The following is a 27,738-nucleotide window of genomic DNA, read 5'->3' as shown; positions in this document are numbered from 1 at the left end:
GCAATTTTGTACTCATTGAGATTACTTCGGCAGGTTCTGCCATACATCCCAGAGGAATATCATGCAACGGTGGTGGGGGCTTTGGCTAACGCTCACCTGGACTACTGTAACAGTCTGCTGATGGGTATTCCAGAAAAACACCTGTATAGGCTTCAAAAGGCACAGAATGCGGCGGTTAGATTGGTCTGTGGACTGAGTAAAATAGCCCATGCACCTCCCTCCCGCCGAGCATTACACTGGCTTGCTGTGGAAGAACGCATCCACTTTAAGGTGGCTTGTCTTATATTTAAATGCCTAAATGGATTGGCACCGGACTATTTGAGGGACAAGATCAGCCGCTATCAGCCTTCTAGGTGCCTACGATCACAGGATCAACTACTTTTGAGTATTCCCTCCTCCGCCTGTGTATCAAGGGGGGTAGAAGATTTGCTGTCTTCGGCCCAAGGCTCTGGAATAGCATCCCTAGAGAGGTTAGGGCCTTGGACACTCTCTATCAATTTCGTAGGGCACTAAAAACATATCTGTTTAGGTAGCTGCCTAACATCATGTTCGTGACATGAACCCTGTCTCAGATCCGACATCGGTTATAATCTGTTTTGCTCTCCCTATTCATATTTCCAGCTGCCCCACTATACAGTTTGATCCGTCAGGAGCGCAATATAAATATTCAAAATTAAAATCAAACAACTGCCATATCTCACCGCAGGAGGCTACAGCATTTTCTCGGTCATGTATTTGTTTGTTTTTCCAATTTAGGGGTGTTCTGGGAGAAGGGAGCTTGGTATACCTTTTGTTGAATATATTTCCCTCATGCCTCCACTCTACACCCCCTGCAACGCTGGTGTATAAGGGACAGTGCAGAGGGTGGACACATTCTGTGAAGGGGGGGCTTCACAGCATACAGCTATAGATGTGTAGCGTTCAAATGCAGTGCGAGTTCCACCTCAAGAGTTTTGAGGAACATCTTCTGTCTCTTGGAACCCCTTAGTGGGCTATATCCCCGTAGTTAATAGTTACCTATCTATAATACTCATATCATTCAGATTTATGATGCCAATATGATTTCTATGATGCCACACAGAATAGTGAGGAGGAAACCATCCCTTGGTGGATACGACCCATGAACAATGTTCTGTCTCACATGGCGCCGCTGTGGCCGCCAGGGAGCAAAGATCGGGAAGCGCTATGCAGGCGCAGGCTGCCCTAAAGGTGCTGCTAATCCCTTGAGGGAAAGGTTAAGTATTTACAGGCACAGTAAAAGCTGCTGCTTTTTTGCTGGTGTGACCCTGAGCCAGTGTTCAATGAAAGTGGTTGTGATGTGTTGTTATGATGTCATAACAGTGCCACCACAGTTAGATCATTCCATTAGCGTTACAATAATCGCCCCCTGATGATATTCAGGCATTTTCACCGAGCTGATAACCTCTGTCAGACTCGTGCAGAAAAATGCCCACATCCCGGAGATGATCTTCATCAACAAAATCCTACCAATTTGCAACTACAGTAAATGAACAGGCAAAGTGCCCCTGAAAACATCCTCAAATAAACCCTTGCTGTCATATTCACTGATCCCCAAATACAGAATCAGGCAGGCCCTCAGGATCCTGCCTGGCTGCATCTCAGCCCGCTCAGTCCTACAGATCAAGCGCAGATCACTTGAGATATCAGCATTTCCTTCCTTGCTGCAGAGACCTTTTTCACAACGAGTTGGTTGTCTTATGTTTGCATCTTTTACCAAATATGGGGTTCTGTTGTTGGGACTATGGATTCTCGCAATTCTGCATTGTTCATCATGTAAAACTGACTTCCCTTAACAAATATCTCTGACTGCTGAGGTGACTGTTGCCCCCGCGCCACCGGCTACTGATTGACCACCTCTTAACCTGAAGTTAAAGGGCCAGACACTCAAAAAGGCGCGGAATATATAAAAAGTGCAGAGGATGCGCTTTCCCCCCATGTGTGCTCATTGTAGAAATGTGCTGATAACCTTATTCTCAGAGGTGACCATAGCATTTCGGGGCGGTGGAGTGCGGGGGAATGGACAGTGTGGCAAAGAAGCGGTAGCCACCCCTCTTGCATACAGTGCAACTAATGTATGATTAGTTTCAATAACCATGTGGTTGCTTGGAGTGCATTTCCCAGTGACAAGCCTGTTGCTCTGAAATTCGAGAAAGAAATTGCATTTGCATGTGAAGGTCAGCAAGTGCCACACTCAGATAGAATTGTGAACATTAGTCTGCGCTGCATCGAGATAGAATTGTGAATGTTAGCAAGTGCCACATTTGTTAGAATTGTGAACATTAGACTGCGTCGCATCGACTCTGCAGGACTCTAAAATCAAGGTGCAGCCTCCCTCTTTGTCTACTGTATAGTAAAACGTAATGTATTGTGAAACCTGGGCCCCCTTGCTACTTTACAGGATCCTCAAATCTAGGTGTAGACCCCATCTCCGTCTATTACATGTTGAAACTCACTTATAGTGGAACCGAGCCCTTTCCCCCACTATACAGGACTCTCAAATCTAGGTACAGATTCCATCTTTGCCTACTGTATGGTGAAACGTAATGTATTATGAAACCTAAGCCTCGCCTCCACTTGGCAGGACACTCCAATCTAGGTGGGGCCTACATCTTTCTCTATTCTATAGTGAAACGTAGTGTATTGTGAGACCTGGGCCTCTCGCCCACCATACAGGATTCTCAAATCTAGGCATTTAGCCAAACTGCTAAGGTCAGCTACGAGACATACAACCCACTAACCAAAAAAGCTCAACATTTCTGCAAACTTAACTCATACAAAAACACACACAACCACCTCTCGCACAGCAAGCCGCACGCACTTCACCACACTGCAACAACAAACAAACAACACATAAGCCACACCAACAGCACACAAGGACTGACATCGATCCGATAATCGCACCAAAGGTCAACGCACAGTGTAAACCGAACTGAAGCTACCAACAGGACATCACTTCACTCACTATTCTACTCCCCCTTCACCTTACTAACCCAACCCGCCTTTTCATTTACAGATCCAACTGAGCGCCTGGGGACCAATTCCGTGGATGATGGTGCGCTGTACAAATACCTTTGACATTTCTATCCCAGTCTCGGGGTTTGGGGATGGGAATGCAAGTGTAAAAGCCGCAGTATACGCCGAGGCAGTCACGCTTCAGGGAAAATGCAGGAAAGGGTTAGTTAAACATGAGCCTGCCGTGATTTGTGCATTCCCATGTGCCTGTTCCCAACAAGTGCAGGGGAATATGCCTTATTTCTGTGCATTTAAAGCGCATTCCGTTTGTGAATGTGGTATGTGCTTTAAAATGCACAGAAGCGCTCTGTCCATTGATCGTAGCAGATGCAAAATGATGTGAATACCTGGGCATCGAATAGCAGTGCCTGGAAAATACCTAATACTTTTGCACAAGTCAGAACTGTTGGCTTTGCCAATGCTTGTTCTTAACAGGACTTCAGTGAAGGACATGCATAGTGCTTATAAAAAGAGTGGCTGAAGGCAATTCAGGTTAATACAGCTCCAATTAAGCCAATAACTCTCAGAAGACTGCTTTAAAAAAACACTGGCAGGCACTTTAAGGAAAGGTTTGATGGTGAGGTTTGAATAAAGCGAGCTCAAAGAGTTCCCATGAGGAGGTGGTTCGGGCGGGGATGGGCAGGAACTGGGTGGAAATTGCCATAGGGATTAGCATGGATGGGCAAATAACAAAACATCACCTACAAGCTGTGTGTCCTTTCGCATATGCCATTTCTCCCTACCTCTACTCTAATGCAATAGTTTTGGCTTATAGGTGATGCAAGCGTCACCTAATAGACGAAACAGAAAAGCACATCCTCTGCGCTTTGTTCATTTGCGTTTGAAGTTTGGCAGTCACTGCAGCATGAGAGCGTCTGCTCTCACTTTCCTTTCCCTGGAGGTGTGTCTCTGCTACAACTACCGGCCAACAGCGTGGGCCGCAGCAACAGAGTTTGGCAGCTGAGTTGGCTGTCACTGCAGCACGAGAGAGTCTACTCTCACTTTCCTTTCCCTCAAGGTGTGTCTCTGCTACAACTATCGGCAAATAGTACGGAAGAAGGAAGCAGAGTTTGGCAGTTGAATTGGCAGTCACTGCAGTCTATGGAGGCTGAAAGGCTGAAGGTGAACTGAGGTCTTCTTCATAAATGTGGGATTGCCGAGTTCTTAGGTGCTCGCCACAACAACAACATTAATATTAACATTGGTTTGAGGGCAAAGTAAATCTTGAACTTCTGGACTGCCTGAGAATTCCAAACAATGCTTTTGAACGGCCCATACACGAGGCGAAAGGGCAAGCTGCGCGGTGATGTATCCTCTACTACCGCCTACCACATGTGCAACGGCCCCAATGTTGCCTCCCAAAGGATCCTTCATGAAACTCCGCGATACAGATGCAAATAGTTTGAACATCTACCACGAGAGAACTCTTCAGCCTGATTCCCGGCATGACCCTCTGCCCCAACACTTTTTCCCAGGCCTGAAGAGGGGGAGAAAGGGCTTCTGACCCAGCAGGCCGGCAGAGTTGTCTGTTGGAGCGAGAAAGAGAGGAGCCTTTAACTAACCCCTCATCTGCCCCGAGCCCCTCCAGAACACACGGTCCATCTCGCCTCTCCCCCCTCCTCTTGAAATCTTGGGACCCCAGTCCCTTCAATCGACCTCTTTCTCCAGGCACATGGTCATGCCATTGGATCTTCAAGAGCCAGAGAAGGGCAATGAAGACTGTGAATTTGAAGAAGACGTTGAATACCTGGAGGTGGTCTTCAACCGCCCTGACTAACCAGAGTACGCAGTATTGAGACCCCCAGGAACATCTCTAAAACCAACATCACAGGGCTTCCGCTTTCCCTTAGTGGAGTCCTTGGAGCGTCAATATGCAGCCTTGGCAGCCAGATTAACTGCAGACATCGCCGAATTGAGTTTCACCAGACAGACACAATGTAGGTTGGGTGACCTAGCAAGCTCTTGTTGCTCAACACCAAAATCCCGGGACGCCCTGATCCCCTGGGAATGGGAATGGGAATGAACCCCCTAATACAGAAGAATATACCATCGGAAGATCTGCCATCGAAAGATCCCCCACAAGATAAAATGGACGGTAGGAGCTTTGACCCTCAGATGGTACAGATGCAGATTTTGTTTATTACAACATCAACAACCTCACCTCATCTAAATGTTAACTCTAATCCTCCGATAGCAACTACGCAGGAACTGGTGCTTACAACAGTGGGTGCCTCCTTCCCCCTCATGTACTCCGAATGAGGATTCAAACCTTTCTTCTGCCTTATCCCCAGACTCTGGTGGAAGCATCTCCAAAGGGAGACTAAGAGAGGATCGCCAACCTCCTTCCATGCCTTTGGGTGGGTTTGACCATGTCCATCTACAGAATTTAATTATGGCAGCTTTCAACATTACCATCAATCCTTTCACAAAGCTTTACAAATCTCTCAACAAGACATTAAAGGATCAGGCTTAGCTCCTAGTAACAATGCACACCAAACGTACCTCCTTGGAATCCTTTGCCTGGGTAGTCCAGTCAAGGCTAGACAAAGAAGCCAAACTCTCTGCACAATGGCAGTCTAGGCTCTTTGACTTGGCAAGGGGGGAGGAGTAGGAGAAAACTACCTTAATGTCTGAAATTCTAGACTTACTGAAATGGACGAGGAGTCACAGGAGCAGTTGTGGTTCAAATGACATCGGAACAACTTCTAAAAACTCCTCAACTGGTGGCCCAAAGACAAACTTACCGGTAAGGGCGCATAGAGAAGAAAGGTTGACGGCCAAGCAGCAGCAGGATCTGGCCGAACTACGAGATAGCCCCTAAAGTCATCAGGTCTAACCAATACAAAATCCATACGGTTAAACCAAGATTCACTGGAGTTCCCTAGGGGGCTTGATAAGCCAACTACAATGCTCCTAATGTGCCCTTTGAGTGCCAGGGTTTAGCCTCTGGGAAACTACACTCTGGGCCTCATTACGACCCAGGCGTTGGACCATGGTGCTAATAGCACCATGGTCCATGCCGGTAACTTACCAACTCCGCCATGGCGGCATGGGGAATTACCACCCCATTCCGAGGTTGGCGGAGCGCTAATTCCCCATGCCGCCATGGCCCTTCCCCATTCCCATTTTTGGCCCATAGGGCTCAATGGGAATGGGGAAGGCGCTAATTACGGCACCGTAAATGACGGTGCCGTAATTAGCTCCTAGGTCCCTTTGCGGGTTGGTTTTTTAACGCCTGCTAAAAGCAGGCGTTAAAGTGCAACCCGCAAAGTGACCTCGTAATCAGGCATTAAGGGTTTAACGGCTCCGACACCTTTTACGGGGCCGTTAACCGCTTAACGCCTGGGTTGTAATGAGGCCCTCTGTATTTAAAAAACCAAGCAGCTATAAAGAAACTTGTAAACTGATGCCCAAACAACTCACACAAATAAAATCCAAACATCTTCCAATACATAAAAATGGCAAATGAAATGGCTCCAGAGCGTTCTTGCGAAAGCTTACATTGGTAGATGCTGATCACATGGAACCATGCCCTTCTAAAGGTCCCAATAAAAGGACTGTGACCCAGGGCCCAGTACCAGATACAATTGACATGAAGGACTCTGAAGATGAAAACATGCTCATTCTGATGAATTTGTCAACTTACTTAGATGGCCCGAATGAAGCATCAGTGGAAAGAAATTATATGACTTTTGTGGTTGCGAAACAGGGACCTGATAATGGGAACCACAATTGGAAGGCAGCACTGACCCCGATCTACATTCCAATACAAGAGAACAGCCCCTGAATGGGGGAGATGGATCCCCCCTCTTCCATATGCTGAAGCATAGAAGGGACCTTTTGTCAAAACAGTCACAACAAGACAGCAATTTGCATTCTGGTCCACTGACGTGGAAGAAAGAAGGCCATATGAGAGATCAGGGCAACCCACAGGTCCCTACTAAGCTTCTTATTATGATCGAGAGTATAATTATGGAGAAAGATGGCCTTAGTATGAATAGGAGGAATGTACTCAATCTTCTACACTGCTCACCCAAACGCTGATTCATCGATCATAATGACATCAAGATCGTAGCCTTTGTGAGCGAAAAATGCTTGGATTGGGTGATACTGCATCTCAATTCAATACTAGTGAAGAAAGTCATCTTGGAGGCATCCCCAGACTGTCTACATCTGGGCTTTGAACTCACAGACAGGGATTTGCAGACGTCCAACATGTTGGAGAAACCAGCTTTTGAGCTAATGACCCGCAGATTGAAATTTCCTACCCGAAGGTCGGCCTGCTCAATCCAGCGCATGGTCAAAACTACCCATCTATATGAGTTACCAGAGATTTGGCTTCTCCTGGTCACAACCAGAAACAGACAACTTCCACATCCATGCAAATCTCATAGCGAAAACGCAGTATAAAAGAGAGTCAGGTTGAGAGAAGCGAGACATGAAGCCTCAAGTCCACTAACAGATTGGTCATGGCTGGCTGGAACACTGGCCCACAAACAGAACTTTTAACTTCCTGAGTCTTTACCCACTTACTCCTTAAGTATGGCCTTGCGGAACACCCGAGGTTATGAGCACTTGTTCAAGAAACGAGCCTTAGCCACTTCAAACTATGACATTATATGTCTTCAGAAACATGGCTAGCCTCCTAGCCAATCTACGAAGGTTTCGAAGTATGTTTCAATACAGCTTTAACAAGGAAAGTAGGAACCATCGGCGGGTCTATTGACTCTGGTAAAAGTGAGACAAAGCCTCAAAACGGTGGACACAAGCAATCCTTGTTTGTATGTGAAGATGGTATTTCTAGATTGGGAGATTTGCCCGGGTCAGGCTCCATTGTTGCTATTGGGGTTTAATGTGTACTGGAACCCAGCGGGGATTGGTGATCATGAGTTTGTGGAGTTATTCTGGGCAAAGGGATAATTGTTGGGTTGTTTCAAAATCTCCCCTTTTCTTGATATGTGGAGATATGAATGCAAGATGCTTGGACAAATCAGGGGCCAAACTGCGGGGGCGCTCCTTGCAGAAAAAAGCAGCCTTGTGGATCTCCGAGTTGAGTGAGCGAGACGTCTGTATGGTAAAGGGCTCTCTTAGAGGTGGCATTCCCAGTAAAGCAACATGGGAGCGTGGTCCCCAGAAAGCCCATCTGGACAAATATTTTGTGTCATCTAGCCTGTTCAAATATCTGCACTCCCTGAATGTCACGCCTATGGCTTTAAAGCGCAGGAACAAGAGGTGAAAATGAGAATGGGGGAAGCCGTCCAAATAAATCATGGGAGAAAGCTTTTGCGAATACACCCGGAGGAGGTACCGCTGATTACAGTCTCCTACAAAAATGTCCTTTCCTCTAAATCCCTGGGCATTGATTATCCTTGCATCCTTTTGAGCTTCCAAGTAACCTCAAGGATTGGAAGCAGTGCCACATTTAAAAGGCTCCACTACCCTAATGAAGAGGTGAAAAAGGAACATAAAAATCTCAGAGCCGATTTGTGGGACATAAATTGTACCAAAACGGGTGACAAAGTCGTTCTAAAAAAAAAGCACACAGAGCAGTACAGAAATTGGTTGCTGGCTACAAAGGCACAACGCTTTCAAGCGGATGCCGAAGTCATCATGAAAATCATAGCTAACAAGAAGACGCACAATCTTTGGACCCTGCTCAATAGTAACATCACATACCAACTGGCAACGATGATTCCGGCAGTCCCCAAAAGGGTCTGGATTGAATTATTTTCTGGACTCTTTTCATCTCTTTCAGAATCGAGTGTAGTCAGTGCGGCATCCGCCACCATGCCGTAGTCTATTGAGTTCACACGGGAGGATATTGTTGTAAAGATGAAAAATAACTGGATCCCTTGCGGGCAGGGGGCCCGGACGGTCTACATAACGAAATGCTAAAATGCAACCCTGAGGATTGGGCAGATTTTTGTTGGGTACTCTTAAACCAAATCTTAATAGCTAGAGAGGTTTCCGCCTCATGGAAGGTGGCAATAATAGTCCTCATCTACAAGAAGGTGGATAGGGACAACCCGAAAAATTATAGACCCATCGCCTTAATGGACACGCTTGGAAAGATCTTCGTGTCCTTTTTGTTGGGACATCTGAAGAAATGGGCGATAAGATCTGGCCACCGTGATAAACGGCAGACAGGGTTTGTCCCTGGGGTGGGCACTAGCCTAAACCTAAGTTTGCTGAACATCTTGAAGCTGAAGGCCTGTAGGGGAAAGCAGAAGGTTTATCTAGCCTTTATTGACCTGGAGCAGGCCTTTGACTCCATTGGTAGAGAAAGGCTCTGGGAGAAACTATCTAACTGGCACTGCCCTCAAGACATGTTAGAGCAATAAAGAACCTGTACTCGTCAACATCCATTTAAATCAGGATGTCTGGTGTGGGTTGCCAAACAAGTTCCATTGGTACCTCTAGAGGCCTGACACAGGGCTTTCTCCTGCCCCCAGAGCTATTTAATCTATGTCTTTCGGACATGGAGCTAAGCCAGGAAGAGGTTGATGCCTTCCCTCCAAAAACATATTGCCATCCAGTCCTTTGGATTTTATATGCAGATGATTTGGTTTTGATTGACTACACTCCAATCAGGCTCCACAGATGATTAAATCGATTGGAGTAATACCAGAAAACGAGTAATTTGAGGGTGAACACAAACAAAACTAAAATAATGGGGCTTCCAAAACCAGGATTAAGAAAAAAGTACAAGTTCACTTGGATAGTGAATTCGGAAAAAATTTAAATTGTAGACTTCATGATCAATTTGGGTGACCTCTTTAATTGTAGTGTAGTAAAAAAAAACATGGGTGGATGGTCTCAGACTAAAATGCCTGAGACTTGGCCCCAAACAAGGAAAATAAACAGCAAATTCAGCAAGTTTACAATAGAAGCACTAGTCTGTTTTTACAGACTTAAAGTGGCACCCATATTAATATATGGTGCTAAATATGCCCCAAATCTCCCGGAGGCAGTTTGGGATAGATTGGAGGGCCTCTTCTGGAGGAAGGTGTTGGGCTTACCACAATCTCTACCCATCACCTTAATCCGATTTGTATTGGGGCTCAATCCCTTAGCTCAATGATTGGTTGGCACTCATTGAGCCTGTTCTCCAAAGGTATGATTGATGGAAGATAAAGGGAACTAAAAAAGGAGTGATCTGATAGTGGATGCCTGGGAATCCTCTGGCAGAGACCGGCTTGAGCAGTTGGATCTAACGGAGGAGGTTCTTAACACAAACCCGGACAAAGTCAAATTGCAGATGAAAAGAATGGATTGGATCACTACTATTTCACAAAGGAGCTCCTATAGGCTACCATTGAACCTGGAGCATGAAGGAAGACCACTGAACCACCTGCCTAAATACCTAACAACCTAACAAATTTTGCGAGTAAACACCATAGGGATCTGTTTATGAGATTAAGACTAAATATTCTCCTTACTGGGGACGTTTTAAGCAACGGGGGACAGATTCCCATTAACAAATACCTCAGCAGATTCTGCCGAAATCAAGAAATAGTGGAAACCTCCCAACATCTATTGACTGAATGTCAAATCTTGGAGGCGGTAAGAAGGCAATACATGAGTGAAACAATCAAGTGCTGTAAAACTCTATCATGTCAGGAGTGGTGGGATATGTTTATTCTGGGAGAAAGTACCTTGATGGTGTTAGCTTCAATTAGGTTTATGGAGACTGTATTGGAATTGGAAAAGGGTCGATGATATGTGGGGAAATGATTATGTTCTCTTTTCTTAAGCATGAAGGTGATTATTGTGTGACACTATGAACTTCGTATTGATTGCTCACCCTCTTGCGCTGCCTGTTTTTTCTTTCTTTCCTTTTAAAGAGATGTATGAGTAAATGTAACATTTGAGACAAAATGTTTTTTTAATGTAAGGTCAGAAATAAACCAATCATTTCATTAAAAAAAACATTTGCATTCATTTTTTAGAATCAAACCAGTTTACATGCATGTCCTCCATTAATTGCATTTCACAGGCACGTCCACCAGAGGGCCCTCTCAACTTTCAAAAGGACTTTTGTTATCAAGCATGCAACAAATTCCCATTTCAGAAAACGGATTGATATAATGTGATTTGTCACTTATAACGCGCCTGTACATACATGTTTCTAGGCGCGACAAGACAAGGGGTGGGGAAGACAGCAGGAGCACGAGACAAACGATCTTACTAGTCCTTGAGTCATTCAGATTGTGCAATTGCGACAGCGTAAAAGTGCAGGGGGGGGGAAAGGGGTAAGTGCAAGGTAGAATAAAAAGGTCAAGTGCAATCAGGGCAGCATTGCTCTGAGTGAATGCAGCCAGGGCAGCACGGCTCTGGTTAAGTGCAAAGAGGCAACGGACTGTAGGGTTGCCGTTACATCCCCTAAGTGCGCGCAAGGCCCTGAGGCAGTGCAGGGGGTACTGGTCACAGAGGAGCCTGGTACCCAGTGAGACTCTGAGGGTAGCCAAGCAACCAGTCGGTGCAGCAGACAGGTCGTTCAGCAAGGGAGAGAGAAAGCAGAGGAGGAAATGAAGGTCTTGAGCTGCTTCCGGACCTTCAGGTGGTCCGGCCCAAGTTTGAGAGGGGCAGGGAGGCCATTCCAGAGGGAGGCACCTGCAGAAGAGAGAGATCTACCCCAAACTCTCTGCCGGTAGAAGCGTCTGACCAACAGAGAGTTTGAGGTAGCTGAGCGAAGGGCTCGAGAGGGAAGGTATTTAGGAAGAGAGAGTTAGATGTAGTGTGGGCCCCAGCCCCAGAAAGCCTTGTGGATGATACAGATGGTCTTCAACTTGATCCTTGCCACCAGGAGCCAGTGGAGAGATTTCAGGGCTGGAAAGATACAGTCCCTGGGCTTGAGGCTAAGGACAAGTCTCGCAGTCCTGTTCTGTATTAGTTGCAGAGGGCAGAGAGTAGAGGAGGGCAGGTTGAGAAAGAGGTTGTTACGGTAGTCCAGCCTAGGGCGAAACAGGGCTCTGGAGACACTGAGCTTTTGGGGGAAAGTGAGAAAAAGAAGAATACCTCTGAGGAGGTGCAGCTGGTAGAGGGCCTTCTTGGCAGGGTCCGTGATGTGAGGAGAGAAGGAGAAAGTGGAGTAGAAGATGACACCAAGGTTTTTTGTCTCACAGGAAGGCAAAGGAGGGCCCAGGGATGGTGGCCAGAGTGAGAGAGGGAAAGCGGGAGCAGGAGTCCCAATGAGAAGGATCTCTGTCTTACTGGCATAAAGGTAGAGATTGTTGGAGGCTCACCAATCCTGAATCGCGGTAAGACAGTCAGGAATGAGTGAGAGGGAAGAGAAGGCTGAGGGGAGCTTGAAAGAGAGCTGGGTGTCATCCGCGTAACACTCAAAGTTAGAGGAGAAGGTAGAGATCAGGTGGGTCAAAGGGCCAAGTAAACATTGAAGAGCCAGGGTGAGAGGTTAGAGCCCTGGGGAACACCACATGTGGAGAGGGAGGCGGTGGAGAGAAAGGACCCAAGTTGGACTTGGGAAGGTCGGACCAGGCGGAAGGAGGTCAACCACTCCAGGGCCTGCCCCGTGATGCCCAGGTTCTTGCGGACTGTGTCAAAAGCAGAGGAAAGATCAAGGAGGATGAGGACAGAAGGAACCCGGGGGCAAATTTAGCAAGCTTTCCACACAGACTTTTGGACTCCATTACTTAAAATGTTGTCCTTCCCAAAAATGATCTTTAATTACTTAATTCTTTCCAATTTACTTTGTAGTGTGACCATGGGTGAACATTTCTTGCTCCCCTAGCACTCAGCACACCTTGTTAGTTTGGCTATTAGGTGGTGTTCTAGCACCAACTATAAGCTAAACCTATTGCATTAGAGCGCAGATAGGGAGAAATGGCATATAAGGAGGGACCCAATGCTTGAAGGTTTTGTTTGTTTATTTGTCCACTCATTGATTGGCCATGGCCATGCTAACCCCCATGGCATTCCCACCCAGTTCTGCTCCTCCTCGCCCAAAACACCTCCTCCTACGGGCTTTTTGACCTTGCTTTAATCAGGCCCCTACCATGAAAGTTTGCTCTCGAAGGGCCTGCAAGTTTTTTTCCAAAGCAGTCTTCTCAGAGTTAATGACTTGAATGGAGTTGTAAAGGCGCTACTGTTGTAATAAAAATGTCTTAACCAGGTCTGGCTTCAGCCACTCTATTTATAAGCACAATACGTGTCCTTCACTGAAGTCCTGTTAAAAACAGCCAACAGTTTTAGCTTGTGTATACGTATTAGGCATTTTCCGGACACTGCTATTAGATGCCCATGTACTCCCACCATTTTGTACCTGCTACCATTGATAGCCAGCTAATAACTTTACGCAGAGCCTGGCAAATACCTTTCCTATGCCTACACAAAAGCCCAAATTATTTGCTTTGCCAGTGCTTGTTTGTTTCAATCCTATCCAGGCACCGGTTATTCTGATGCTGTTGCTCAGCGTGCTTCCTGTTTGTGCCTCCTAGTTCCGGTCGCTGCACTGCCTACTGTATACGCACTCCCACTCTCTATCCCATGGCTGAATCCCTTCCTACTAAGACATAGAAGAGGAATTGGACAGCCTTTAGCGAAATAGCTGAGGTTATGGCGGGCACAGATAGGAGAAATGGGCAGCAGAATTTGCCAAGGGAGTAGTTGCTTTGCAGAAATTGAACATTTTTTCGGCAGCTCGGTATGGTTTTGGACAACAAACTATTCGCAAATGAAAGTGTTGGGGTGTTGTTTTGGGAAAACAATGTTTTTTAAATGAAAATGATCGTTCAAGACCCTCTCTGTGACTATCACAGCACTGTACTCTCTCGGGACATACCCTTATGTTGGTTGGTGTTGGCGGTCTCGTGCAGGCCGCCTCCGTGAGCCCCCCACCCCCTGTAGAACAGAGACACGGAGACGTGGATGTTGTCGGTGTGGGCTCCCCGGTGAACTGACGTCACCAGGAGCCGCCCCGTTTATTTAAACAGGCACGCGACGGAGTTGACGTCACTCCGTCGCGTGCGGACCCTTAAAGGGGCAACGCCACACTCCTCCTTTTCCATAACAACAAATTGGAAATAGGAGTACATAATTAGCACACATCTAGAACACACAACACTCTGTAAGTTTCAACAAAACCCCCATTTATTGACAGCCACCCCGGATCCCCCGTGTGTACCTGTCATGGCCTGACCATTCATCCCCGGTCAGCCTCCCCGCTCAGTCCGTAACATAGTCACTGAGACGGGCAGGTTTCCCACGCCCTGATCTCAGGGGGTACCTCCTGCCGGCGTCTCGGGCTGGTGTTCCGGGGGAGGGTCCGCCTCGAGCCGGCGACTCCACTACGGCGCTTTCTCCCCCACCTTCATCCAAAACGCCTTCGCTCTCTCGGCTGTCCGGGTCGTCCACTCGGGATTCACCAATCTTCCTGAAGAAGGACGCATTCCTGGTCACTGATGACGTTCCATCTGATGCAGTCACCATTGACCCCTTGACTGCCACCACGTCCAGTGGAGCAGGCTCGTATGTGAGTGACAATTTTCCATGGGGATGGCGATTTCTCACCAGCACCTCATCCCCAAGAGCAATGTGTGGGGGTCTGAGCCCCCTCCGGATGTTCTCCATCTGCGTCCTGATCTGTCTGTCCTCTTCCACCTGCTCATTGTTGATGACGGCGGGGTCCCGGTCCCCCAGTTCCGGTATGACATCTCTCGGGCACCGCTGGAATAGTGCTTCGGCAGGGGCCACCCCCGTAGACGAGTGAGGGGTGGTGCGATAGCCTCGTAGAAATACGTACAGAGCCCTCTTCAGACACTCCCCTTTTCCATGGGCAATGCGGAACACCTTGTTGAGGGTGCGCATCATTCGCTCGGCCTCCCCGTTGGCACGGGGCCACAGTGGGGTGACCCGTCGGTGTTGAATGCCATACTCTTTCATGAGCTCTGCGAAGCTCTCCCCCTGGAACGGGGCTCCGTTGTCCGAGCACAGCACAGATGGGAGACCATGAGTGGCAAAGATCTTTTCCAGCGCCACCACCACATTCTCAAATGCCACGGAGTCTATGAACTCAACTTCCGGGTACCTCGACCACTCGTCTACCACCACAAGAAAATGCGTGCCCCTGGATGTAGACCCCGAGTCGGCGTGCACCACCTCCCACGGCCGAGTCCCGCGGGGCATTGTTTCAATGGACGGTTCTTTCAGTGCCGGGGCCGCCGCCTGACACCACACACAAGAGGCCACGAACGCCTCCACCTTCCGCTCCAGCTCAGGAAACCACACCTTCTGCCGGAGGCGAGCTTTGGTCTTGGGAGCCCCTTGATGACCCTGGTGTGCGAGCGCGATGACCTGCGCCACTTTGGCCTGGGGCACCACAATCCTTTCCCCTCTCAGTAGCAGCCCGGAATCGGAGAATGTTAGCTCCTCTCTCACTCTCCACAACTGCTCGAGAGTGACCCGGGCCTCACACGTTCTTCGCTCCACCGCCTCCAGCACTGTCTTCCAGGCACCCTTCTGCATGGCCTCCCTCAAGATGGAGAAACACTCGTCATTTTTCGACGCCGCCTCTAGTTCTTCCACCTGCATGGAGTTGGGTGTCGCAGTCTCTACAACTAGGCAGACGTGTTCGTCAGCTTCCTCCGCCGACGCCGACTCCTGCGAGTCGTTCCTGGGGTGACGAGATAGGTAGTCCGCCGCATTGTTGGCGCCGGGACGATAAGTCAATGACACCCCGTACTCCAGCAGGGCGAGCATCCACCGCTCAATCCTTACTGGCGGGCGAGATGACGAGCCCGCCATGATCGGCAGCAGCGGCTTGTGGTCCGTGACCACGGTCACGGGGCGCCCCAGAATGTACAGGCGGAAGTGTCGACAGCCCCACAGCACCGCCAGGGCCTCCCTCTCTATTTGAGAGTATCGTTGTTCAGTGTCAGACAGGGCCTTACTGGCGTAAGCTATCGGCCGGACCTCTTGGTCTTTTCCTACTTGTGTCAGCACCGCCCCTAGCCCATGTGGGCTGGCGTCTACCACGATCTCCGTCTGCAGGCCTGGGTCAAAGAATGCCATAGTGTCATGCGCCGCCAGTGCCCCCCGAATGTCGTCAAACGCCGCCTGTTCCAGAGGGCCCCACTGCCAGGGGGTGTCCTTCTTGGTGAGCGCCCTCAGGGGCTCAGAGCGGGATGCGAGATTTCTGATGAACCGGCCGCAGTAAGTGACCATCCCCAGAAAGCTCCTCACCTCCGCAACATTTTCAGGCGGGCGCGCCTCCTTGATGTCTCTCACTTTGCGGGGATCTGGTGACACCCCATCAGCCTTGAACACGAACCCAAAGAATTCGATCTCCGTCTTCAGAAATTCGCATTTGTCCTTATGCAAGGTGAGACCCAGCAGACGTAGCCGTTCAAAAGTCCTGGACAGGCGTGCCAGGTGCTCTGTTTCGGACTTGGCATACACCAGGATATCATCGCTGATATTGATGACGCCCTCCAGATCCGCCAGTGCACCTCTTATTATGTTCTGAAAGACCTCCGCTGCCGAGGACACCCCAAAGCTTAGTCTTTTATATCGGTAGAGCCCCCGATGTGTGGTAAAGGTAGTGATGTATCTGGACTCGGGGTGCAAGACCACCTGATGATAGCCCGATCTCAGGTCGAGTTTTGAGAAGAATCTTGCACCCTGCAGCTCTGCAATAATGTCATCGATGGTGGGGGTGAGGTGTCTCTCCCTCTTTATGGCCTTATTGGGTAGTCGCATGTCCACACAGATTCTCACCGCATCGGGTTGTTTAGGCTTGCGGGCAATGACGATGGGGGACACCCAGGGGGTGGGTCCATCCACCTTTTCGATTATGTCCAACCCCACGAGATTGTCAAGCTCACGATCCACCAGGTCCCTAAGATGGAACGGAACCCGTCGGTGCTTCAGCGCCACTGGTTGTATGGATTCGTCGATATGGAGCCGGACCGGCTCACCCACCAGCTGTCCAATGCCCTCAAACAGGGATCCATGTTTGGCCAGGAGGACCTGGATATCCTCCAAGTATACTGCATAGGCGAATGTGACGATACCCAGTGCCTCCGCCGCGGCACAACAGAGCAGGGTGTTATCGCTCACCGGTGTCACGTAGAAACGAGCCCTTATGTGTGAGTCCCCATACTGCACACCGGCCACAAAAACACCATCCAGAGGCAGAGGTCGGTCCCCGCCGAAAGTGAATATGCGTGCCTTTGGCGCCGCCAGCGCAGGCGGGGCCAGCATGGTCTTGTAATGCTGGCGGGCCATTACGTTTACCGATGCGCCAGTGTCCACTAGCATCGGCACAGAGTCTCCATTCACCAGCACATTGCACCTGGGTTGTCTCTTGGAGCGGGACTTAAGCATGCTCACGCTGGACACGAAAAACACGTTCTCCTCATCATCGTCCTCCTCCTCGTCCTCCTGGGGGGCTCCTTCGTCCCCTTGGTCCACTTGGGCAACGTTGGAGGCCCTCTGGGGGCGGAAGAACCCGGCTCGAACTGGTCCTCTTGGCACTACCTTGGGCGCGGCTGATTTGCACATCCTTGCGAAATGGTCCGGGCCCGCACATCTGCCACATTTGACACCCATGGCCGGACACTCTGCGGGGTGTGGGAGATCATAGCCACACTTCAAGCATGGGACATTCGACCCCTGTGCGCGCTGACTCTGATTGTTCAAAGGGCGCCTCGACCCGCGGCCTCTTCCGACCGCGCAGATCTCTTCCAACTTGGCTGGGCGAACCCCCGCTTCCATCCTGGTTGCACGCAGTTCGGAGACTTCGTGGCACCTCCCCAGTTCTAGGATGCGAGGGAGGGTGATGCCCGGCTCGCGCAGGATCTGGCGTCTCAGCTTCCCCGAGCTGCATCCCTGAATGAGTTGGTTCCTGATCATGACATCGGGGTCATTCCAGGCACACGGTGCTGCCAGGCGCCGCAGCCGCCCAAAGAATACATCCAGAGTCTCGTCATCTTTTTGGCGGGCCGTACCCATAAGGAAGCGTTCATAGTCCGCATTGGCCATTGGCAGAAAATGATTATGGAGCGCCTCTTTGGCCGCCGCAAACGATCCATCCACCGGCTGTAGGGACATAAATACCTCATGCACCGCCGGGCCAGCAGAGTACAGTAGGGTGGCCAGCTTGCCGTCATCCGTTGTTTCCATTGTGGCCCTGAAATACATTTCCAGTCTATCCATCCACATCTTCCACCTCTGTCCAAGGCCAGATGGAGCACCTGAGATATCAAACTCAGGCATTGGTTGCAGGGACCCCGGTGGTTTCGGCGGAGGGACAGGTGGAAGTACAGGCGGTGCCTGACCCACAACAGCAGGAGGAGCAGCAGCAGCAGCAGCAGCAGCAGCAGCAGCAGCAGCAGGATCCATAGTGGAGAGCGCACAGGCACCCCAAAAGAACGACAAGAAAAGGGGCCGCAACTCACCACCAGCCGTGACTCTTGCGGAGTTATCACCTCAGTCAGCCTGCCGACAATGATGTGTCCAAAAATTGAGTAGAGGAAGAGACCCCTATCTAACCAGCAGGCCTCCCACGGAGTCTCTCAGCCTCTGCTCGACGAAATTAGCATAAATTGTCAAAATTCTTCCTTGAAATTGACATGTGCTGTGTCCAGCGATCATCCGCCGCTGAAATGTCCAAAAATTAAACCCGGATGGCTCACCGACGCTTCGTTACGAAGCCGTGAGTCCCCAGGGCCTATTCACCAAAATGGCCGCCGGCCGCGTGCGTCGCTTCCTTCTCTGCGGTGTTCGGAGTTCGTCGCGCGCTCACAATCGATCATCTGCGTCGCGTCGGAACTCCCCCGCATTTCATGGAAGCGATCCCGGTCTCGTCGCCACTGTTGGCGGTCTCGTGCAGGCCGCCTCCGTGAGCCCCCCACCCCCTGTAGAACAGAGACACGGAGACGTGGATGTTGTCGGTGTGGGCTCCCCGGTGAACTGACGTCACCAGGAGCCGCCCCGTTTATTTAAACAGGCACGCGACGGAGTTGACGTCACTCCGTCGCGTGCGGACCCTTAAAGGGGCAACGCCACAGTTGGGTTATGGAAACTTTATTTTGCTATGCCCTCCAGGTCATCCTAACAATGCCACCATGTTCCAGAATCGGCTTCCAGCTCCATTTATGGGAGACCAAGGTACTGTTGTATGTCACCCCCTGTAGGGAGTCATGGTATCTCCCAGTGTGTGTGTGTCTTGGTCACATGGTTACCCATGTGACCAAGTTAATAAAAAGTACGAGCTGCTTCCGGCTCGTCAGTCGAACCAACAAAAGGCTCCGGTGTCGTTCATGTCCTGCGCCATGCTGGTGCCACACCGCATGCTGTAGGCCCGAGGACGGGGCCCAGCACAAGGACGGTGCCCCTGCAGGGCCACGCCGGCCCATGGGATATGGAGGCATGTGACCATGGCTGTTGTGGTGACGCCGGCTTGGGTGCCCCCAGGATGGGGCCGTCGTGTGCTGGGTGCCCCCAGCCATGTGGGGAGCTCCAGTGACCTGGAGCGAGTGGGGAGACCCCCACTCCATTGTCCGCGTGTGATCGCCGCCCAGACGGACTGTGTCAGGTGTTCCCGACGTGTGTATGGGGCTTGCCCTTTGATCCGGAGCAGGCCCCCAACAGGTACTAATCCGATTATCTTCTCCATAAGGAAAGCACTGGTGTTCATGTTACTCTGCATTTAAGCACAGGGTTCTAGTCTTTGCTGATCCGGAGCAGGCCCCCAACAGGTACTAATCCGATTATCTTCTCCATAAGGAAAGCACTGGTGTTCATGTTACTCTGCATTTAAGCACAGGGTTCTAGTCTTTGCTGAAGAGTTCTCTCTTCTGGCCCTGCGAAAAACAAAGGGAAGCGAAGTAGCAGGGACTCCAGGCAGCTTGATTCAGAGGGTCTATCCAATCCAGTCGGGTAGAGAACAGAGAACAAGTAACTCTGGGGCTAGACGGGCAACTTGCATGTTTACCAGGTGGGGAAATGTACCCTAGGATCCAGGATATTGAGAAGACTGTGTTCACATCAAGTTATTGGTCACAAACTAAAAAAAGACTTGAATCATTGGAAGAGTCACAGACTGCAACCCTTTTGAAGAGGCTGCTCAGGGCAGAACTCTCACAGTGGCTTGGGAGGATAGCTCAGGGTCAACGTGCATGCCTTGGAAGCAAGACTACACCGAACAACACAGGTTCGATCCCCAGGCCCGCGCTTAGAAACCAGGGGTGGACTGGCAACCAAAAAAGGCCCTGGATTTAATTTTCAAAGTGGGCTCCATATTACATATTTTCACCAAGTCCAACCCTTTTCCTATGGGAAAATTTGGAAATACCACACAAAAGGGGCCCAGGGTTCAGAGGCCTACCGGGAAATCTCCAGAATTCCCTATAGCCAGTCCACCCCTGTTAGAAACCTCTGGGTATTAAGTGCGTTATAAATAACCATTCATATCATAACAACAGGGATCGTCTGGACAGGGTTCCGAACCCAGTCAGGTACTGGTGACTCTATGCTATGCTTCCTCACCGTCTTAGGCGCTTGCTGGCAATCTTAGGAGGCTGTGGAAGGTCTCATGTTCCCTTTTTAAATCTCTTCATACAATCTGACGCCGCCCTCTTGTACCATTGCCATCATCTCTACCAAGCGGTCACATATCCTGTGTTTTTATAAGTACCCTAAACACAGTGGGGCGGCATCAACACATTACAGTACATCATGAAAGAGCTCCACCAGGCCTAATTGAATGGGGATTGTTGCCCGGAATGGGCCTGGTAATAATGGGACGCGAGACCGGAGCTTAGAACGCACAACTAATGTATCCAATTACAAACTGGGAACTGCCGTTCCCTTGATACTCCTCCCTTCACACTCTGACGTCGCTGGACAAGGCTCAGACTGTGGCGCCTCTGCCTTAAAGCGGCAGAGGTGGGTAACAGGGATGAGAGATGTGCACTCTCTGAGAGGTGAAAGGAATATTAATATACCAGCTGTACCTGGGGTATCATGCTCCAATTGGGTACTCTCTATCCCTCCCTGTCTTATTCTATGTTTCTGTCTCTTTCTATGTTCGTGAGAGTCACGTAGTCGTGTGTACATTTGCTAGAGACATCACAGACGTTGCGCTGCTAACAGCTGTGCCACCGGAGCAAAAAAAATGATATTTTTAAGGGGGGGCTGTGTTTTATTAGAAAAACAGCTCAAATAAAGGAATTTCTTTGATAGTTCTAACATTGTAAATTGCCCCTTTTTTAAATTCTGCAATGTTTTATTTATAATGAACACATCCAGTATATATTGTAGGTATAATAAGAACGTTACACTTGTCTTACTGAGCAAAGCACATTACCAAAACCTAGAATAACCATGCAAATTATTTTCTGCTAGACGTTTTTTTTCTCCAAGATGGACAATTTTGTTAACTCCTGTTGTACCTGTCCAAAATCCCTTGAGGAGAAATTGGAAGGGGGCAAATAGCACCAGTGAGGATTCCATGATGTTTTGCATACATTGAAAGAGCACTCTGGGAACATTGGAATGAACATAGATATGTATATTTACGCTTTTACAACACTCACCCTAGCGCTAAAATGTTGTGACGCTGTTGCACATATGCTGATTCCGACATCCTCAAAGTTCAGATGTGACGATGAAATTGCTGCAGCATCAATCAATCCATTGGATCCAAGGGCTGTCCACCCAAACAGAATTCTAGCTGGGTTTCGGGGTAAGGATTGCTGTGAACATGCTCAATGTACAAACATCCTAAGATAATTATATAATATTTAGGGAATGCACTGACTCATCACGATAGCCTTTTGTACACATGTTGTATGCTGCCTACTCATTTGCCTATGTTCCTTCTTTAATGCTATGCAAATAAGGCCTCCTTACAACTGTGCCGGAATGGAAACAATGGCACCCCCTCGCAGAGTTCTCACGGGAGCACCGGCACTGTTGTTAACGGTGCAGGTGTTCCCATGTCCCCATTCCCATGGAATCCATGAGAATGGAGACTAACAAAATTACCGGCGCCTGACTTCCCGGCCACAGGACTTGGAATAGCCCGGTGGCACCGGGAAGTCAGGCGTCAGTAATTCATTACGGTTCTGGCGGCTGCCTAACGGTTTTACCAGCACGGTTACCGCCAAACCCGTAATGAGGCCCCAAGTTGTTACTAACCAGAGAAAAGGTCAGCAATGTTTTGGTCCCAAGGTGTATACCAATAGTTGTGATTAGAAGGAAAGGCAAGGAGTTAGCCTTGTAGGTACCGACATCAGTTCTTTCCAGAAATCAGTCAGAGATCTTCAGCATGTGTAATGCAAACACACTCAGTGTCGTTTTACGGATCATGGTCCTACTTTCCGAACTCTACTTTATTTACACATTTTCTTTTACTTTTACTGTCAATTAGGGGCTAATATTAATAATTGATTATATTCATGGATTTTAATTGTTTTTAATTTGTATTGATTGCTGAGATGTTTGGTGGGATTTACACCCAAATTTACTTTTCTTGATATTGCTACAAATCATTTCTTATAATGCATTTGCTTCCAGATTGTTGCCATCCTGGAGTGCTGTCAATGAGAGTTGGTACCATTAATCAAACTATCAAAGGGGCATTCCCTTGTGTCACGAGTGCAATGCGCGTGCACTGAACCGACTGATTTCATAGAGAGGAGGCTTTCCAATCTCGCCCTTTCCTTAGGACACTTTGCAATTGCCTTCACCCCTTCGCCAAAAGATGTACATCTTTTGTAAATTATAGCTCCATCTCCAGGTCCAATGGGTACTTGCCTTCCTATGAAGGTTTAAGTATTGATAGATGTTAGTGCCCCTCTATACCGCCACCTATCACTGCCCATCGAGATTTCGATAAATATTCCTCACATTTCAGGCCCCAGAAGGCAAGATAATCCATTTATCTTTATTTCATCCAAAATACTGGCCGTAATCCTCTTGTAAACATGATTACATGGCTGCCATTTGGTCGCCCAGCAATTGACCTTTCTTTACTATTTCAGTGCAAAACATTGAGGTGTGAAATACGCCCATTCCAGTGCATCCTGGATATAACCAACACAGATGTGCAAGATCGACATTAATGGCAAAGACAGTGTTGTGCCTTCCAGTCGCATAGGTTTGACTCAGGTTGAAATATCTAATTTCACAAAGGCATCAGGGCGAGACATTCTGCTACTGATAAGAAGAGCTGGACTTAGAGGCTTTGTGCCACATTAAACAAATTGACAATCATGCCACCAGCACATACGGACAAGCCTCCATTTTTTTAATTTTATTGTTTGGCTAAACATTTCAACTTTTCAACATTATACATCATAATTATTATAAAACGGCAGAGAAGATAAATTAATATTAACATGATCTTGTCATCGTGTCCTTTAAAAAATTACATTCTCTAAAATATTAAACGCTAAATTCAATGTTATATGCTGACCACGATGCATCATTTGCCACATAGAGTCATCTGCAAAGTTTCTATGATGCTTGAAGTAGCTTAGAAAATATATGTTTCTTCAATTTATTAATTTTGGACATTCGATCAACAGATGTTTAAGAGTTTCCAAACAAACACTTGACTTGCAAAAAACAGCAGCTCCTCTGTACCAATGGCCACTTAAACATAGAGCCTAACATCTCTCTTGTTGGCCTCAATTACATCTAAATTTCATAAACCAATATCTGGTTTTTGGACAACGAAATATCTGCAGATATACTGGAAAGACATTCATCAACTTCTTTTCATAGGCAAAGCTTGCAAAAGCCTTATATTTGGTGCACTGTTCTCTGGCTAATGTCCAGTCATACCACCAAAGTCTTTTTTTTTTGGCCTTATCAGGAGTCCTTTCCAGCAAGTCTGGTGAGACTCATGCTCGGTTCATCCTTTCTAAACAACTTAGTTTCTAATTTTCCAACAAGCGATCATACCGATTAGTCAATAGGTCAACAATGTATGTCAGTAATGAATTTCAGTGCTCCATTATAACATTTCCTATATAGAATAAGGGCTTTCCATTTGACAATTATCTCAAGGGACAAAAGGCCCGACTAGTATACAGATCAATTACATAGGTACGCTTTTAGGCAATGCCAAAACTTTTTTCCAAAATAGGCCTTCAATTCGGGTCCACTCAATAGTAGTGTCGGAAACTACTGTTTCCGCACCATAGGTCAATGTTGGAATTACTTTTTGCTTATAATAAACCAGCTGGGGAAAACACAAATATTTTCCATATTTGTTATGGGTAATGCGCCCCTGGGATGCCGCAGTCAGTGCTTTCCTCCTTATCTCAGGTCTGCACAGAATCTCAGAGTCCACATTATTAATACAAGCCTCCATTTACCTCACCCCAAGTCCAGTGTGGTGGTGGACTCACAGAAGGTGCACTGCAGACCTAGGCCAAGCCTGATATCTTGTACCAGCTTTACACTTTGTTTCTTTCTCTCACCCTTCCTTTCCTCAATGTTACCATGTATCCGTTTCTTCTTTTTTACTTCTTTCTATCACAATCATTCTGTTTCCATGTCTTTCTTTCATCCCATATTTTCATCATCCTACCTTTTTCCCACCCCCATCTTTCCATTATCCTACCCGACTTCCTATCATACTTTCTTCCCATCTTTCTCCCCCTCTATCTTTCTTCTGTTCTTCACTTGATCTTCTTTCATTCTCCCTTTCTCTTTCTTTCCTTCTTTATTTCTCATTCTCCCTTTCACTTTCTTTCCTTCTTTATTTCTCATTCTCCCTTTCTCTTTCTTTCCTTCTTTATTTCTCATTCTCCCTTTCTCTTTCTTTCCTTCTTTATTTCTCATTCTCCCTTTCTCTTTCTTTCCTTCTTTATTTCTCATTCTTTCTTTCTCTTTTTTTCTTGTTATTTCCCTCTCTCTCTTTGTCTGTTTTTCCTTTCGTTCTTTCTTCTCTGTCTATTTTATGTTCCCATTAGTACCACCTATTTGTTGCAGCAGGTCAGCTATTTCAGCTGACTGGAGGCTTGCAATCCCTACTGACAAAACACAGTAGCTTTGGGTATCACTACATAATATCCCCAACAAACATATCACCGTAGATATGGGCGTTTGGTTCACCATAGGCGATATTGTTGCTGGGGATATTATGTGGGAGCGGGGTTGCAGGGATGTCCCCCGCACATTAAAAAAATTATGCAGGGGTTCGGGGGTGTCCCCCGCAGGGTCCATGTGTGAATTTCGCCGCAAAAATATGACGATATTTTTGCATCGCAATATTTTTGCAGCGGAATTAACACATGGAACCGTAGCTTTGATTAGGGAACACATTTTCACAACTTTATCTGAGTGCAAATCATTTTTCTGGATTATTAATTGTGTCCATTTCTAATCATCATAAGGCAATACTTACTCCACTTTTCACATCTTTCAATTTTGGAAGGATATCCAATGTAAACCCATCTGCCTGACCCCGCGTTCGGTTGCCACCATTCATGTAATTTCCAAAGGCAAGAATCAAGGCTAGAACTTGCCTTACTGCAGGTCCATTTCTTAACGTCTATGGACAAAACAGACAAAAACAATGAGAGAAAGGTATGAAAAGCTTAACTATTGTATTTTGCAATTACTCACATTTTTGTATTTTTATCGCCCATGCATTTCAGTGTTTTTGGGGTATTATGATATTAGAACAAATGCAAAAGGATTCATAAAAACAGATAACCTACACACTGTAGTAACTATGGAGTCATGTTCTTTGATATGTAATTATTCAGTGGCATAAGCCAGTAACTTTATAAAATGGCATTAAAGCCAATAAGCTTTTCCTATGCATCTCCACAATATTATTAGCTAGCACTGTTGTTGTCGTCCCACACCTCAGCTTTCATGTCTTTTTCTCAAGATAATATGAGGAACCTTGGGCCAAGGCAAATGGTGTCTGGTTGTGATGCTGAATGATGGATGGTAATTACAGGATAGTGCATAATGAGTACTTTGTTTAGTTTAGGTACTATATGGCACAAATTGCTGCTGCATGTGTGCACGTGCCATGAGCTAGTTTAAGTATCCGATTCTTATCCTAAGTGTAGGCAGAACTGAGGTTAAAGATTTCCATCATACCGGAGGTACAGTTGCAGTAAGGATATCTGTCATTGACCCTACCTTTTTATCTCTTCCACTCCCTCTCCCATCCCCCCGAGCATATATACGTATGACCATAGTCATCTCGGGAGGATAACTCAGGGGCAATTTGCTTGCCTTGGAAGCAAGACGACACAGAGCAATACAAGTTCGATCCTTGGGTCTGCGCTTAGAAACCTCTGGGTATTAGGCGTGTTATAAATAACCTATCAGATCATATCATGATCTTTTCGCACCACTCCCTGGTTATTCTACATGCTTCAAACCAATGTTTACTATGAAACGAAGACCTCTACACGACTTCAAACAAGCATGATCCAAGGTTGTGATATGCTATGGCATTTATAACGTGCCTATACACAAGTGTTTCAAGGCAAGACGAGGCAAAGAGGGGAAACAGAGGGAAGACAGACAACGATCTTACTAGGCCAGGTGAGATTGAGACTGCGCAAGTGCAGGGGAGGGGGGAAGGGAAAAAGTGTGGGGGGAAATGGGATGGGGCAGTACAGTACATAGGATAACAGTGAAACAAATGAATACAATACATAAAAGTGTGGCCAGCTGGTGGCAAGTGCAAAGGTAAGTGCAGACATCAGGGGTCAAGTGCTAGTAGGGGATGTAGGGGTACAGAAACAGTCCCTGAGTGCAAGGGTTGGTAGTGGGACAGTGCAGGTGTGCAACTGGCGGGGAGAGGACCTGGGCCCGGGATCAGAGGGTAGTCAATGCAGTTTCAGATTCAGCCAGGAGATCAGCAGGGGAGAGGAGGAGATAAAGCAGAAACAAAGAGGAAGATCTTGAGGTGCTTCCGGTACTGGAGATGGTTCTCCTCATGTTTCAGAGAGGCAGGGAGGCTGTTCCAGAGGGAGGCCCCAGCAGAAGAAAGAGATCTACCACCAATTTGCTGCTTGGCGAAGCGACTGACCCTGAGGGAGTTGGAGGCGGATGAGCGAAGAGCTCGAGAAGAAAAATATTTAGGAAGAGAGTTGAAGGTATTGAGGTCCCAGAAGGCCTTGTGGACAATGTAGAGGATTTTGAACTTAATCCTCGCTGCCACTGGGGGCCAGTGCAGAGATTTCAGTCCTGGAGATATACGATCCCTGGGCTTAAGGCCAGGACAAGTCTTGCAGTCCTATTTTGGATGAGTTGCAGAAGGCGGGGAGTAGAGGCAGCCAGATTTAGAAAGAGGCTGTTGCAGTAGTTCAGCCTAGAGAGAACCAGAGCTCTGGAGAGAGTGAGCTTCTGGGGAAGGAGAGGAAAGGAAGAATACCTCTCAGGAGGTGCAGCTGGTAGTGTGCCTTTTTAGAGACGTCGGAGATGTGAGGAGACATGATATGATATGATATGATATTTTATTTATATCGCGCTCGTACACAGGTGTTTCAGAGCGCGACCAGGCGAAGGGAGGGGAACAGGGGAGAACAAAAACAACGATCTTACCAGGCCGAGAGACATTGAGAAAGCGCACATGCATGGGGAATGGAAAAGGGGGAAAGTGCATGGAAGGGGGAGAAATTGGAAAGTGCGGAACATAGGACAGAACAGAATAAAAATAATAAGTAAAATAAATAAATAAAGGTGATAAACAGTGGTAGT

At 47.8% G+C, this 27,738-nt stretch overlaps 1 protein-coding gene across 1 annotated transcript in view; it reads right to left on the bottom strand.

Annotated features, from left to right (window-relative positions):
- The window catches only part of LOC138467625 (formin-2-like), a 629,879-nt gene that overhangs the window by 211,937 nt on the left and 390,204 nt on the right, over window positions 1–27,738 (bottom strand). The window contains exon 11 of the mRNA XM_069607785.1: window positions 25,415–25,561. Within this exon, the coding sequence (XP_069463886.1) occupies window positions 25,415–25,561 (147 nt within the window). The remainder of the gene's footprint in view (window positions 1–25,414; window positions 25,562–27,738) is intronic.

This window comes from Ambystoma mexicanum, chromosome 4q, assembly GCF_040938575.1.
Source record: "Ambystoma mexicanum isolate Mex_15411 chromosome 4q, UKY_AmexF1_1, whole genome shotgun sequence".
Lineage (NCBI taxonomy): Eukaryota > Metazoa > Chordata > Amphibia > Caudata > Ambystomatidae > Ambystoma > Ambystoma mexicanum.
Note: the sequence above shows the minus strand (reverse complement) of the source record. Positions and strands in the feature narration are given on the sequence as shown.